This window comes from Aotus nancymaae, unplaced genomic scaffold (assembly GCF_030222135.1).
Source record: "Aotus nancymaae isolate 86718 unplaced genomic scaffold, 86718_ANA_hifiasm-v0.15.2.pri h1tg000076l, whole genome shotgun sequence".
Taxonomy (NCBI): domain Eukaryota; kingdom Metazoa; phylum Chordata; class Mammalia; order Primates; family Aotidae; genus Aotus; species Aotus nancymaae.
In genome coordinates, this window is record NW_026988491.1 from 6,375,315 (window position 1) to 6,390,737 (window position 15,423).

The 15,423-nt window shown below is 43.5% G+C and overlaps 1 protein-coding gene across 1 annotated transcript in view; it reads left to right on the forward strand.

Annotated features, from left to right (window-relative positions):
* Positions 1–15,423, forward strand: part of SFI1 (SFI1 centrin binding protein) — a 109,929-nt gene that overhangs the window by 69,221 nt on the left and 25,285 nt on the right. The window contains 5 exon segments of the mRNA XM_021665674.2: positions 2,516–2,677; positions 5,729–5,799; positions 7,310–7,402; positions 10,381–10,478; positions 12,216–12,282. Of these exon segments, the coding sequence (XP_021521349.2) occupies positions 2,516–2,677; positions 5,729–5,799; positions 7,310–7,402; positions 10,381–10,478; positions 12,216–12,282 (491 nt within the window).

Genomic DNA, 15,423 nt, shown 5'->3' on the forward strand with positions numbered 1-15,423 from the left:
TTAGTAAAAGGAGATTGAGGAGGAAAATACATCATATTTGAATCACATTTATTTCCCGTTGGCCTTTTATTTTATTTATTTATTTATTTTTTGGAGACAGAGTTTCGCTCTTGTTACCCAGGCTGGAGTGCGATGGCGCGATCTCGGCTCACCGCACCCTCTGCCTCCTGGGTTCAGGCAATTCTCCTGCCTCAGCCTTCTGAGTAGCTGGGATTACAGGCACGCACCACCATGCCCAGCTAATTTTTTGTATTTTTAGTAGAGACGGGGTTTCACCATGTTGACCAGGATGGTCTCGATCTCTTGACCTCGTGATCCACCCGCCTCGGCCTCCCAAAGTGCTGGGATTATAGGCGTGAGCCACCGTGCCCGGCCCTGGCCTTTTATTTATGTCTATTGTAGATAGATAGGCTTGTTTTGTTTTGTTTTGTTTTTTTGAGATAGAGTTTTGCTCTTGTTGCCCAGACTGGAGTGCAGTGGCATGATCTTAGCTCACTGCAACCTCTGCCTCCCCAGTTCAAGCGATTCTTCTGCCTCAGCCTCCTGAGTAGCTGGGATTACAGGTGCCCGCCACCTCGCCCAGGTAATTTTTGTATTTTTAGTAGAGGTGGGGTTTCATCACCTTGGCCAGGCTGGTCTCAAACTCCTGACCTCAGGTGATCCACCTGCCTTGGCCTTCCATAGTGCTGGATTACAGGTGTGAGCCACTGCACCCGGCCTCTTTTATATATGTATATTTAATCTAAATAGGGTTTTAGTTATGCTATAATTATTGTGATTATTTTAATTAATATGTTGATAACCTATGGTTTTGTATCTTGCTTTTTTCCACACAGTTAATCAACACTTTTCTACATTTTAAGTATTCGTCATAAATGTTCTTTTCTAACAACTGTTCATATTTTATAGGATGGCTTACCTTAATATACTTAACCATTCTCCTATTTTTTTTTTCTTAAGACTGAGTTTCACTCTTCTTGCCCAGCCTGGAGTGTAATGGGACAATCTCAGCTCACTGCAACCTCCGCCTCTCAGGTTCAAGTGATTTTCCTGCCTCAGCCTCCCCAGTATCTGGGATTACAGGTGTGCACCCCCATGCCCAGGTAATTTTGTATTTTTAGTAGAGATGGGATTTCTCCATGTTGGTCAGGCTGGTCTCAAACTCCCGACTTCAGGTGATCCTTGGCCTCCCAAAGTGCTGGGATTACAGGTGTGAGCCACCGTGCCTGGCCGCCGTTCTCCTATTAATAGATATTTGGATAGTTTCTGTTTGTCTCCAACTATTTGAATGCATGTGATTTTGATGTTGAGGTTTTTGGATACTGTTTATATGGTTTCGTTTCCCAATTAGATTCAGAAATAATAATAAATAGAAATATGAACATTGGTACACTTTTTAACTTGTTATATTGAGTTTATGCAGAAGTGAGTCAAGCACTATGCTAGACACTGGGTTAAGGGTCTCTGGCATTCACCCAAACCTCCCTGCATGAATCTCTTAGGCTGCCAACACTGTCTCTTGGGAGAGTCTGAATGTGTTCATTTGACGATAGTGATGCCAGACCAATAGTCCAGTTGCCCAGTCTTAGAATGTGAAAGCATTAAGCTGTTTAGTATGATAAGCTGTAGACTAACGCCTGCTTCTAATTACAGCATTCAAATTCCAGGTCTGATTCCCATCCCCTTCCCAGTTCCCAGCTCATCAGACCATTATCTTGACTAGCATTAAAAGGAGATGAAGCTGGCAGCCAGGGGCAGCTTGGCCGAAAGCCCACAAAAAGCCTACCCTAGCATGGCAACTGAATTTTATGTCATTGACTCAATCTCTAAGTCCTATCCAGGAGATATTTGTATAGAAGCAAAACTGAAACAGAGTCCTCTGAAAGCAACAGTTACCATTCCTGCTTATTATTATCTAACTAGAAGCCCCAACCCTGTGATGTAACTGATTTTCTGGCAATCTTCTCCCTAAAATCACAGAGCTTTTCTCTTTCCTTGGAGACAGGAGATGTTGCTCAGGGATTCCTAATGACCTTTAAAAGTTTTAAAAACTTTTATTTTAGTGTGTGTGTGTGTGTTTGTGTGTGTGTACAGCCTTGAATCCCTGCTCCCTGCCAAAAGTGGGGTTCAGCTTGTCTTACAGATTCTTCCACTGGGCATGGTGGCTCACACCTGTAATCCCAGCACTTTGGGAGGCCGAGGTGGGCAGGTCACATGAGGTGGGGAATTCGAGACCAGCCTAACCAATATGGAGAAACCCCGTCTCTACTAAAAATACAAAATTAGCCGGGTGTAGTGGTATGCGCCTGTAATCCCAGCTACTCAGGAAGGCTGAGGCAGGAGAATCACTTCAACTCAGGAGATGGAGGTTGCAGTGAGCCAAGATCATGCCATTGCACTCCAGCCTGGGCAGTAAGAGCAAAAACTTGCTCTCAAACAATAATTTAAAAAAAGATGCTTCCAGCTCATCTTCTAACCTTGGGTGAGCAGCACTTAAGTTATTTCTCTGTTGCAGAGATGGCTGAACGATTCCATCATGTCACTATGCTCCAGATACATTTCTGTGACTGGCAGCAGGCCTGGGAGCAGAGGGAGAGCTTGCACGCCCACCAGGCCCAGGTGGAGAAACTGGCCAGGAAGATGGCCTTGCGGCGCACCTTTGCTTACTGGAAACACTGTATCCTTTCAAATACCCAGGCTGTCCATTGCCTCAGCAGGAGCTTAGGAGCATGTGAAACAAAAGTCATGAGATACATGGGAAACAATGGCCCAACAGTTTAAGACAGCCTTATCTCTGTTGACAGTCTTAAAATGTTTTGTTTAATTGGGACTGTACATACAAAAGAGTACTTATATATTTATAGTTAAAAAAAAAAAAACAATAAAATGGCTCACGCCTATAATCCCAGCACTTGGGAAGGCCAAGGCAGGAGAATCACCTCAGGTCAGGAGTTCGAGAACAGCCTGACCAACATGGAGAAACCGCATCTCTACTAAAAATACAAGATTAGCCAGGCATAGTGGCGCATGCCTGTAATCCCAGCTACTTGGGAGGCTGAGGCAGGAGAATCACTTAAACCCAGGAGGCAGAGGTTGCAGTGAGCTGAGATCGTGCCATTGCACTCTAGCCTGGGCAACAAGAGCAAAACTCCTTCTCAAAAATAATAATAATAAAATGGGCCAGGCGCAGTGGTTCACGCCTATAATCCCAGCACTTTGGGAGGCCGAGGCGGGTGGATCACGAGGTCAAGAGATCGAGACCATCCTGGTTAACATGGTGAAACCCCGTCTCTACAAAAATTAGCTGGGCATGGTGGCACACGCCTGTAGTCACAGCTACTCGGGCGGCTGAGGCAGGAGAATTGCTTAAACCCAGGAGGCGGAGGTTGCGGTGAGCCGAGATCGTGCCATTGCACTCCAGCCTGGGTAACTACAGCAAAACTCTGTCACCAAAAAAAAAAAAATAAATAATAATAATAAAATGAACAGCTATGTATCTGTCACCCAACTTTCAAAATAGAACCTTGCTAGCACACCTATCTTTTCCTCCCTGATTGCATTCTTTTTCTTTTCCCTCAGAGGTAATCCCACTTTCCTGATTAAAATTTTTGGTGTTGTAATTTAAGTGCTTTTCTCTACCCATTAGGTGGTGGAAATAACCACCACTGTCTTTTTCTTGATAATACCATCACCATGATCATAGCTTCCATTTATTGCGCTTTTACTATATAGCAGAATATTATGCGTCATCCTCTTCATCCTCATAGCAACCCTGTGGAGTAGGTGCCACTATTGCCATTTTACAGATAAGGAAACGGATTCAGGGGATTGAGTGTACTTTAAAGTCACAAGTCATTGGCAGAGTCAGGATTTAAAAAACCCAGGCCTTTAACTCCTGTGTACATATTCTTCTTCTTTTTTTTTTTTTGGAGACAGAGTCTCTGTCGCCCTGACTGGATTGCAGTAGTGCCATCACTGCTCGCTGCAACCTCTGCCTCCTGAGTTCAAGCGATTCTCCTGCCTCAGCCAGGCTCCCAAGTAGCTGGGGTTACAGGCGCCTGCCACCACACCCAGCTAATTTTTGTACTTTGAGACGAGGTTTCACCATGTTGGCCAGGCTGGTCTCGAACTCCTGACCTCAATTTATCCACCCGCCTCAGCCTCTCAAATTATTGGGATTACAGGCATGAGCCACCGTGTCTGACACTGTGTACATTTTCTTAATCACTACTCCTACCATACTGTGTGCCCAAGTGTGAGAATTTGGACTGCCTAAGACATTCATCCACACATTTTATTTGTTCATCAAAGCCTTGCTTTGTATAAACTCCTGCTTAATTTCTGGGATACAAGGAAGCTCAGACTAATGGTAGTTCATTGTCTAGTGGGGAAAATAGACATGAAAATGGATCTTTAAATATGGCATGATAACTGCTATCATAAAGATTTGTTTCAAGTCCTATGAGAGCCACTGTGGAGATTCAGCCAAGGAGGTCATGTTTGTCCTGAATTTAAGTCATAGGAGATGAGAAGTTGGGAAGGTCGATGTCTTAGGTGAAGACTGCAGAAGGTTGGAAACGGCATTTCAGTGGAATGAATGATGTTTACCCAGGTTTAGAGGTGAGGAAAAGCATTCAAGAATCCAGTGAGGTCTAGAGGTGTGGATGGCGGGAAGGTAGATGAGATGCAGGAATCTCTGGAGGTTTTTTAACTTTTTAAAATTTAGAGGTGGGGTCACATGTTGCCCAGGCTGGACTGCAGTGGCTTTCACAGGTGCAGTGGTAGTTTACTGCAGTCTTGAACTCCTGGGCTTAAGCAATCCTCCCTCTTCAACCTCCCAAGTATGTGGAACTACAGGCACACACCATCACACCCGGCATTAGAGGTTTTTAAGAAGAGAAGAGGTGGGGGGAGGGGGCAATAAAAAAAAAAGAAAGAAAAGAGGCCAGGGGCAGTGACTTACACCTGTAAGCCAAGTGCTTTGGGAGGATCACGTGATCCCAGGAGTTTTAGGCTTCCGTGAACTATGATGGCACCCTTGTCCTCCAGCCTGGGTTGATAGAGCAAGACCCAGTCTCTTAAAAGAAAAGAAAGAAAGGAAATGCAGTCAGATTTGTGCTTTGGAAAGGATAATTCTGGCTTAGCAGAGAGAAGCTAGCCCTGGTAGGAGACCTGTTATGGGAGGAGGCTCACTTACCAATCTATGTAAAGGGATGAGTCAGATGAACTGCAGGGTGTTGGGGGTGGGAACAGAAGAGCAGGAGGGGATGGAGAGAGCCAAGAGATTTAGGAAGAGAGCAGATGGACTTGGCGTCCAATTAAATGAGAGTGGGAGGAGAAAAGGTTTGAAAATAACTCCAAGGTTTTTAGCTCAACTGACTAGATTGTGATGCCAAAACAGTACAGAAAAAGAAGCAGATTCCGTTTTTGATACGGTGATTTCTAATTGTTTACTGAAACCGGTAGCAGTTTATCTCAGGTATTTTTTGCCTCTCATCTCATGGGCATTCAAGGGAAGGAATGTGAGGCCATATGTTTGATCAGTAATTGACATGGTTTCCCTCTGCCCACTGCTGCCCTGGGTCATCAGGAGTAGACAGAGGTGGACCTCAGCCCACCTGGTACATCTGTTATCCCTGACAGCCACAGCCCTTCAGGTGGGTCACTGGAAATGCACTGTGTCGGGACCAGAACCTTGTTGATACTGGAGGCCTTAACTTCCTGACAGACATGCTGCTGTGTGCAGAAGAAGCTGCCCAGTGTGAGATGGCAGAAGAGCACCACAGGCACAGGTGGCTGGTAAGAACCCTGCAGCCTGGCATGGCTCTGCTTGGCAGCCTTGCTTGAGTATCCACTCTTGAGGGACCCTGACTCCTATCACCTTCATTAAATGCAGCTAGCTATGGGTGAGCTTTAGTTATGAAGCCCCCCTTTCATTGTAGGTGTCCCTGTTTTCATTTTGGATTACAGATGGTAATGGTGTGGGGTCAGAGGGGTTTGGAGCTGTAAAGGAACCTCAGAGATTATTTATTCCTGAGCTTTTTTTTTACATGAGAAAACCCCTTTTGAGTGGTGGAAGCCTCATCTTTAAATAGGTCAAAGTAACCATGCTGTGGTTGAAGCATGTCAGGGAGTCAGTCCCTGTTCTGCCTGCTACTCTTCCCTTCTGCTGATACACAAGGTGGTCTTCAAATGTTTTCAGGAGCCTGTGGGGTTCCACAAAGCACAGTACAAAAACCCTTAATCCAGCCTGATATCTTCACTTCTGTCTCAGAAAACTGAAGCCTAAGGCATGGAGGAATATGGACAAATCAGCTTTGCCTAGCCAATCTGTGAGGCATTATTATTATTTTTTAGAGATGGGGGCTCACTGTGTTGCCCAGGCTAGATTCAACTTCTGAGCTCAAGCAGTCCTCCCACCTCAGCCTCCTGAGTAGCTGGGACTATAGGCATGTGCCACCATGCCCGGTGTTAAGGCATCAGTATTATCATCATTATTATTATTAGAGATAGAGTCTCCTCTGTCACCCAGGCTGGAGTGCAGTGGTACAATCATAGCTTGCTGCAGTCTTGAACTCCAGGACTCAAGTGATCCTTCCACCTCAACCTCCCAAGTAGCTGGGACCACAGGCACATGCCTCCATGCCCAACTAATTTTTTAGTTTTTTATACAGAGTCTCCCTATGTTGGCCAGGCTGGTCTTGAACTCCTGTGCTCAAGCAGTCCTCCTGCCGCAGCCTCCTAAAGTGTTGGGATTATAGGCATGAGCCACTGCACCAGGCCTTTTAGGCATTATTGATGGAGCTGGATCCAGGTCCAGATATCCTGCCCCAATCCCAACCCCTCTTTCACTAAAGATTCCTTCCTCCACTTTAGCAACACTGCATTTATAATTGTATAAATGTACACACTGAGCCCACATGGTAAAAAACAAAAACGACCACAGATACAAAGTCGGTCTGTTTTTTTCTGAGAGGCAAAAGTTGATGTTGACCTTGGTCTGTAGAATTGTCATGTGGGTCATGGGATTCTCTCTTGGTATAGGTGTGTTCTTGTACAGTATGGATGGACAGCAGGAAGGGTTCAGCAAACATTTATTAAGTGCCTGCTGTGTTGGTTGGCTTGTGTTAGGCTCCCTGTTGAATCTCAAAGCAGAGAAACACACTCAGGGAAATGGAACAGCTATGAGAAGCTGGGACCAACCTTCTCTCTCCCCTGATTTGAGGCACTGTCTGTGTTCTTCTGCTCTTAGTTAACAGATTCTACTGATTCTAGTCCTTATAATTGGTTGTGTCCTTTCTTTCCACAGTATTTTTGCTTTAGAGCCCTAAAAGACAATGTGGCCCACACCCATCTCCAGCAAATAAGAAGGAATCTTGCTTACCAGCAGCATGGTGTCACGGTGAGGGTTGTCTTCTGTATCAAGGGACCTCTTCTGATAGCCATTCTTTTTTTCTCTTTTTTTTTTTCAGTCTTGCCAAATTAAGCAAAACTCTTTTTTTTTTAAAAAAAAATTGTGCTTTAAAATTTGTTCAGACTGTCCTAAAACCTTAGTTTGCATTTACTAATTTTTTTTTTTGAGACAGAGTCTTGCTCTGTTGCCCAAGCTGGAGTGCAGTGGTGTGATCTCAGCTTATTGCAACCTCCACCTCCTGTGTTCAAGCGATTCTCGTATCTTAGCCTCCCAAGTAGCTGGAATCACAGGTGTGCACCACCATGGCCAGCTAATTTTTTGTATTTTTAGTAGAGACAGGTTTTCTCCATGTTGGCCAGGCTGGTCTCAAACTCTTGGCCTCAAGCAATCCACCTGCCTCGGCCTCCCAAAGTGCTGGGATTACAGATGTAAGCCACCATGCCTGGCCCCAAATACACTTTAAATCTTGCATTATAGGAGGCTTTGGTTGCGTTTCTATTATAAGTCTATTCACTTCCATTATAAGTCCATTATAAAACAGTGGTTTGTTTACTTGATGTCAACAAATATTGTCTCTACTTGAAGATTTTGTTTGTTGGTGTAGAAGGATTTTTTCCTGTTGTTTTATGAAAAATGTTTAAAAATACAGAACAGTAGAAAAAAGTAATATGATAAGCCCCTATATACTCACTACCTGGATACACTAATTGTTAATATTTGCTATATTTGCTTCATTGTTTTTTGCTGAATAATTACAAAGTAAATTATAGCATCATGACACTTTGCATCTAAATATTTCAGCATGCGTCACTCAAAGACATTTTCTTATGTAACGACAATGTCATTCTCATCCCTCAGAATATTAACAGGGATTCTCTAACATTATCTAATACCTAGTCAATATTCAAATTCCCATAGTTGTTTCAAAGATGTCTTATTTATAGCTGCTTTTTGCAAACCAGAATGCAGTTAAGGATCACTAACTACATTTGGTTGTTTTCTGATTGATTCTCAGCAGAAGTGCATTTGGTTATTATGTCTCTTAAAGCTTTTAATCTAGAAGTTTCCTTCCCCCAACTACACTTCTTTTTTTACATACACATACATACATACATACATATATACATATATATATGTGTGTGTGTATATATATATATAAATAAATATTTGGTGTAGGAGGATTTTTTCCTCTGTTGTTGTTTTATGAAAAATGTTTAAAAATGCAGAAAAATAGAAAAAAATATAATATACTCACCAACTGGATATACTAATTGTTAATATTTGCTATATTTGCTTCATTGTTTTTTTGCTGAATAATTACAAAGTAAATTATAGGCATCAACAAATATATATATTTGTTGTTGTTGTTTGTTTGTTTGTTTTTTGAGACAGGGTCTCACTCTGTTGCCCAAGCTGGAGTGCAGTAACGTGATCTCGGCTCACTGCAACCTCCGCCTCCCAGGTTCAGGCAATTCTCCTGCCTCAGCCTTTTAGGTAGCTGGGACTACAGGTACATGCCACCACACCCGGCTAATTTTTGTATTTTTAGTAGAGATGGGGTTTCACCATGTTGGCCAGACTGGTCTCGAACTCCTGACCTTTGGTGATTCTCCTGCCTTGGCCTCCCAAAGTACTGGGATTACAGGTGTGGGCCACCACCCCTAGCGCATTATATTTTTTAATTGTGGTAAAAGATACATCACTTAAACTTTATCACCTTTTTTTGAAATCACATTCCATTTTTAAGTGTACAGTTCAGTGACATGTACATCCACATTGTGCAATCATCATCATTATCCATTGCCAGAACTTTCTGTTTTGTATTTTTAAGACAGAGTTTCACTCTTGTTGCCCAGTCTGGAGTGCAGTGGCACGATCTTGGCTCACTGTAACCTCCACCTCCTGGGTTCAAGCAATTCTCCTGCCTCAGCATCCCGAGTAGCTGGAATTACAGGCATGTGCCACCACACCCAGCTAATTTTGTATTTTTAGTAGAGATAGGATTTCTCCATTGGTCAGGTTGGTCTCAAACTCCTGATTTCAGGTGATCCACCCGCCTTGGCCTCCCTAAGTGCTGGTATTATATGCATGAGCCACTGCGCAGGGCAGAACCTTTCTGTCTTACAAATCTGAAACTGTGTACACATTTCGTCTTTCCCCATCCCCTGGAAACCACCATTCTACTTTCAGTCTGTATAAATTTGAGTATTCTAGAGACCTCACAGGTGGAATCATATAGTATTTGTCCTTTTGCAACTGGCTTATTTCACTTAGCGTAGTGTATACTTTTTAAAATGACTGCCTTTTTTCTTTGAAGGACAGGCCAGTTATTTTTTGTATACAATTTATTTACTGTTATTATTAGAGACAGGGTCTCACTCTGCCATCCAGGCTGGAGTGCAGGGGTGCGATCATAGCTCATTGCAGCCTCATCCTCCTGGGCTCAAGAGATTTTCCTACCTCAGCCTCCTGAGGAGCGAGGACTACAGGTACACACCACCATGCCTAGCTTTGTACAATGTTTTATATTCTTGATTCATCTGATTGTTTCCTTTTGATATCATTTAATTTTTATTAGTCTGCGTGGTTCCTATAATCATTACATCTAAGGGCTTGTTTAAATTGAAGTTAAACATTTATGCAAGACTACTTCCTAGGTGGGAATATGCAATAAAAGCAGTTTTAGTTTCTAAAATGACTTTCTAAAATGTCAGTCTTCTGTGAGACCCAAATTAGGAATAGCTTCTTCATCTAGATTTCCACAGACGAAGAACCATCTTTTTGCCTCTTATGTTCGCCCGGAATACCTCTGTATTTCAGCCATCATTAATTTGTATGCCCATTGTATGCTGGCTGCTCCAAACTGAGGTAACTCCTGCTTTAGGGGAGCTCAGTCTGTTGGAGTAAGATTCACTGCCTTACCTTTCATCTCTGTAAATTTCCATTTTCTTCCTACCTTGCTTTAGCTGCTGCACAGGTTCTGGAACCTCTGGCGGTCTCAGGTTGAGCAGAAAAAGGAAAGAGAGCAGCTCCCCTTACTGCATGCTGCCTGGGACCACTACAGGTAGGGACTCTGGCTTCATCCCTGGCCCTCAGGGACTCTGTGCCTCTGACTTACTGTTTTCCAGGAGTGATCACTTGCCGTTCTATGGGTTGGTGTGGCAAATTCAGAAAGGCCTACTGGGGTGGAGGTCCTGCTATAAACCATTTGTTCCTAAATTTGGGTTTTTTTCTGATGAGATGGGAGAAAGAATGAGGATATTTGCATTGGTTCTTGGCCACCATAGTCTGAAGTATGTGCCTGGTCGCTCATTACCTCAATCCTACAGGCATCAAGATGTTCACAAGTTAGAATTCATGCATTGCTAGTGTTAAAGAGAAGGGTCAGGGGTATTTGTGGCTCAGTCTTAAGGGGTGCAGGGATTGTCCTCAATATTTTAGAACTAGTCATTCAGTTAAATAAATAAAAACACTACATTTCTGTGAGGAAGGCTCAGAATATATAGGGTGAAAAGTATAAAGGGAAAAATAAAAGTTGCCTGGCCTGGCCCCCTCCCTACAAGTTAAGAGTAAGATCTTAGTCCTCAGAGGGAAATAACTGTGTATGAACTTTTTTGCTGCTAGAAATGTTCAATGTGTCCTCTTCTTTGCCCTCCCCTTCCTTCCTCTCCCCATAGTATAATCAACTTAATTTGCATAGTTTAGGTCCAGTTTTGAAGCATTTTTTTTTTTTTGAGATGGAGTTTTGCTCCTGTTGCCCATGCTGGAATACAATGGTGTAATCTCGGCTCACTGCAACCTCTCCCTCCCAGGTTCAAGTGATTCTCCTGCCTCAGCCTCCAGAATAGCTGAGATTACAGGTGTGCACCACCATGCCCTGCTAATTTTTGTATTTTTAGTAGACACAGGGTTTCACCATGTTGGCCAGCCTGGTCTCAAACTCTTGACCTCAGGTGATCCACCTACCTTGGCCTCCCAAAGTGCTTGGATTATAGGCATGAGCCACCACGCCTGGCCTTGAAGCATTTTTTAGTGAGTTAGTGAGAATCCCAATAATTAACCAACTCACGTAGAGTTATCAAGGCATATTATTCTAAACCCTAGTTTAGAAAACTAAGTGTGAGAGGGAACATGTCACAGACCCCCATAGAATGGCCATGAAACCAGGAAGTTCAGGATATCTAGGGGATTCCATACATATTTCCTAAGTTCCAGAGATACTGTGCTTCCGATGGTCTAATTAGGTTTTACAAAAAATTGTCAACATTTTTAGGCAAATCCACAGTCCAGAATCAGAAGTTGACAAATTTTATTTTCGATACCGGGTGTTTTTTTTTTTTGGAGACGGAGTTTCACTCTCGTTGCCCGGTCTGGTATGCAATGGCGCGATCTCGGCTCACTGCAATCTCCACCTTCCGGGTTCAAGCAATTCTTCTGCCTCAGCCTCCCGAGTAGCTGAGATGACAGGCATGCACCACCATGCCCGGCTAATTTTTGTAGTTTTTTAGTAGAGACGAGGTTTCACCATGTTGGCCAGGCTGGTCTTGATCTCCTGACCTTGAGATCCACACGCCTTGGCCTCCCAAAGTGTTGGGATTACAGGTATGAGCCACCATGCCTGGCCAGATACCAGGTTCTTATTGCCCTCTCTCCTAAAATGAAACTGTTAAGCCCATAGGGTGCCTTTAACTCACAGTAAGTAACTGTACCAATTACCTGCCTTAAAACAAGGTTTTAAGAATCTGAAACCTGAAGGTGTGGATAGGCAGTAAGTACCTTGGAGTTCTTCATTTTGTTTCAGGATAGCACTGCTGTGCAAGTGTGTCAGATTGTGGCTACAGCATACCCAGAAGAGGCGGTACAAGCAGGTATGGAGTACTTTTTAGCAGATAGCTCTACTGGCTTATATTCTTAGACCCATTTGCTTTGGAAAGATTCTTGGAGAAGACCTATGTCAAGAAGTGTTGTTGTTCTGCTTTGGAAGAGAGGGGATTGAAAAAGCTCAAAGGCATTTCCTCCAGTTCCCACCTCTGATATGAGAAAGTCTGCATTGTTCCCATTTCTTAATCTGCTATGAAAATACATGTGCTCTCTGAAAGTACTGAGCTCTTATCAGCCATTCACATCTTTACTCAAATTCATTTAGTCTGTGAGTTAGCCAGCCCATCACCCAGTGGGATCTGCAGGAGATACAGGGAGAGGTACAGAGCGTAAGTGCTGCATCCCGGTGCTAAACAGTGTGAGACGCATGTTCCCGGGGGGTGGAGGACTGGAGGTCAGGACCACAGAGAGAAAGATAGATTCACTTCCATTTAATAAATACTTATTGAGCAACTGCTCTGCCTCAGACACTGTGCTAAGCACTGAGGATACAACTGTGATGTAAAGTAGATAAAATTCCTGCTCTACCAGGGCTCATACTTTAGCACCAGGGTGACAAGTTAGTGTGACTTTACAAGCCCGTTCTAACAGTTGGGAGTAGCTGTCTGGAATGTTGAACTGAGAAGGATTTCAAAGACATGTTTATACTCAGTGGGAAAGGGTTCAATTGATGATGTCTGCCATTGTGAGAAGTGCCCCTTTTTGGTTGTCTCTGGGAGTGAGACAGAGGAAGACAACCAAACTCCTCCCAGTTATTTTTGTGCTGCCCATCCTACCCATACCTCCATCTTCTGCTAGAGTCTAACAGGTGAATCTAAAATTATCTAGTTCCCCATAGTTTGGGGATATAATCCAATTTTTTTTTTTTTGAGATGGAGTCTTGCAGCCAGGCGTGATAGGTCACGCCTGTAATCCAGGCACTTTGGAGGCCAAGGCGGGCGGATCATCTAAGGTTGGGAGTTCAAGACCAGCCTGACCAACATGGTAAAACCCCATCTTTTAAAAAAAAAGAAAAGAAAAAGAGATGGAGTCTTGCTCAGTCACCTAGGCTAGAGTGCAATGGCGCTATCTCGGCTCACTGCAACCTCCACTTTCCGGAAGGGATTAAGCGAGTCTCCTGACAGCCTCTGGAGTAGCTGGGATTACAGGCACCCACTGTCATGCCTGGCTACTTTTTTATTTTTGTAGAGTCGGGGTTTCACCATGTTGGCCAGGCTGGTCTTGAACTCCTGACCTCAGATGATCCACCCGCCTTGGCCTCCCAAAGTGCTGGTATTTCAGGCATGAGCCACCATGCCCCGCCAGAATCCAAATTTTTAGCAAGGCCTACAGACTCCTTTGGGAGTTGGTCCCTGTCTATTTCTCTCCCTGTTCCCAATACTACTCTGTTCCTTCATAACTGCACTCTGACCAGTTAAGCTGCCAGTGTCCCTAAAGGTCCTCTGTGCTCTCCTGCTTCTCATTGTACCTCCAGTTCTCGATTTCTCACTCCCTTCCAGCTCACGTCACCTCCTCCCCCAGGCCAGTCCACCTCCACCCCTACCCCGCAGGCATAGCTTTATCAGAACATTCATCATGTAATTGTTCACTGGCTTCTCTCTCCCCACTGGCTATGAAGTCCTATAAGAGTACAGCCTGTCCCTTTTTTTTCCTTAGCCCGACACAGAGCTTGGCATGGGATATGTGCTAATATTTGGATGAATTAATGCACAAACCAACAAACGAACTGCCGTTGATCTCCAGAGTTTTTCCAAGGATGATCTAAGTTAGTAGAGTTTGGATGCCACGGGCATGGCCTCTTTTTGCGTCACTCTTGCCTCCCACACTTAGGAAATGCTAGAGTCACTGCATTCCTTGACATGCCTTTGGATTATGTTACTGGCTTTGAAAAGACTTTGCCACTTGTTATTTTAAGGTTATGTAATATAAGTTCACAAGAATGTAGGAAAACCTTTCAGAAGAAGACAGAGTGTCAGGTTTGAAAGGTTGTATTTATTCAGGGTGGAGAGCAGAGGGTCTCTTTTATTTCCTTCCCTTGACACAGGGGCCCAACACTGGTGGACAGTTCGGGGTCCGCCTTTTCATCTGTCACACTGATCTAGCATGTCCTGCTTTCAAAGGTATGGCAGGTCTGAAAAATAGGAGGAGCCCTGCTCAGTCATTTCTAAACTTTTAGCTAACAATCGAGTATCACCTCTTGCTTTAGATAGCCCAGGAGCACATCAGTTCTTTCTTTTCTTAGATAAGATAAAAATATTATTTTTTGTGGGTTTCTTCCTTTTTAAAAAGTAACATACAGTCAGCCTTTGTATCTGTGGATTCTACGTCCATGGATTCAACCAACCATGGATAAAAAAATATTCAGAGAAAAAAAGAATGATTGTGTCTTTACTGAACATATACAGACTTTTTTTTTCTTGTCATTAGTCCCTAAACAATAACAACTATTTACATAGTATTTATATTGTATGAGGTATTCTAAGTAATCTAGAGATACGTACAGTGGGATTGCATAGGTTATATGCAGATGCCACATCAATTTATTTTTTTTGTTTTTGTTGTTTGTTGGTGGTTTTTTATTTTTTATTTATTTTTTTAAGACAAGGTGTCACTCTGTCACCCAGACTGGAGTATAGTGGCATGATCTTGGCTCACTGCAGCCTCCTCATCCCCAGGCTCACGCAGTTCTCCTGCCTCAGCCTCCCGAGTAGCTGGAACTGCAGGTGCAAGCCACCATACCTGGCTAATTTTTTTTTTTTTTTGGTAGAGATGGGGTGTTGCCATGTTACCCAGGCTGGTCTCAAACTCCTGAGCCTACCTCAGCCTCTCAAAGTGCTGGGATTATAGGCATGAACCACTGTGCCTGGCCTGCTATGCCATTTTATATAAGGGACTTAAGTATCCATAGATTTTGGTATCTGAGAGGGGCCCTGGAACAGATCACCCACAAATACCAAGGGATGACTCTGTACAGAATAGTGAATTGGTTAACTGTTGAAGCTGGATGGTAGGGTCATGGGTATTCATTATACTGTTGGCTTCTACTTTTGTTTACATTTGAAAATGCCCATAATAAAAATTAGAAAGAAGAGCAATGTATAGAAAGCTTAGGAAGTGCAAAAAAACAT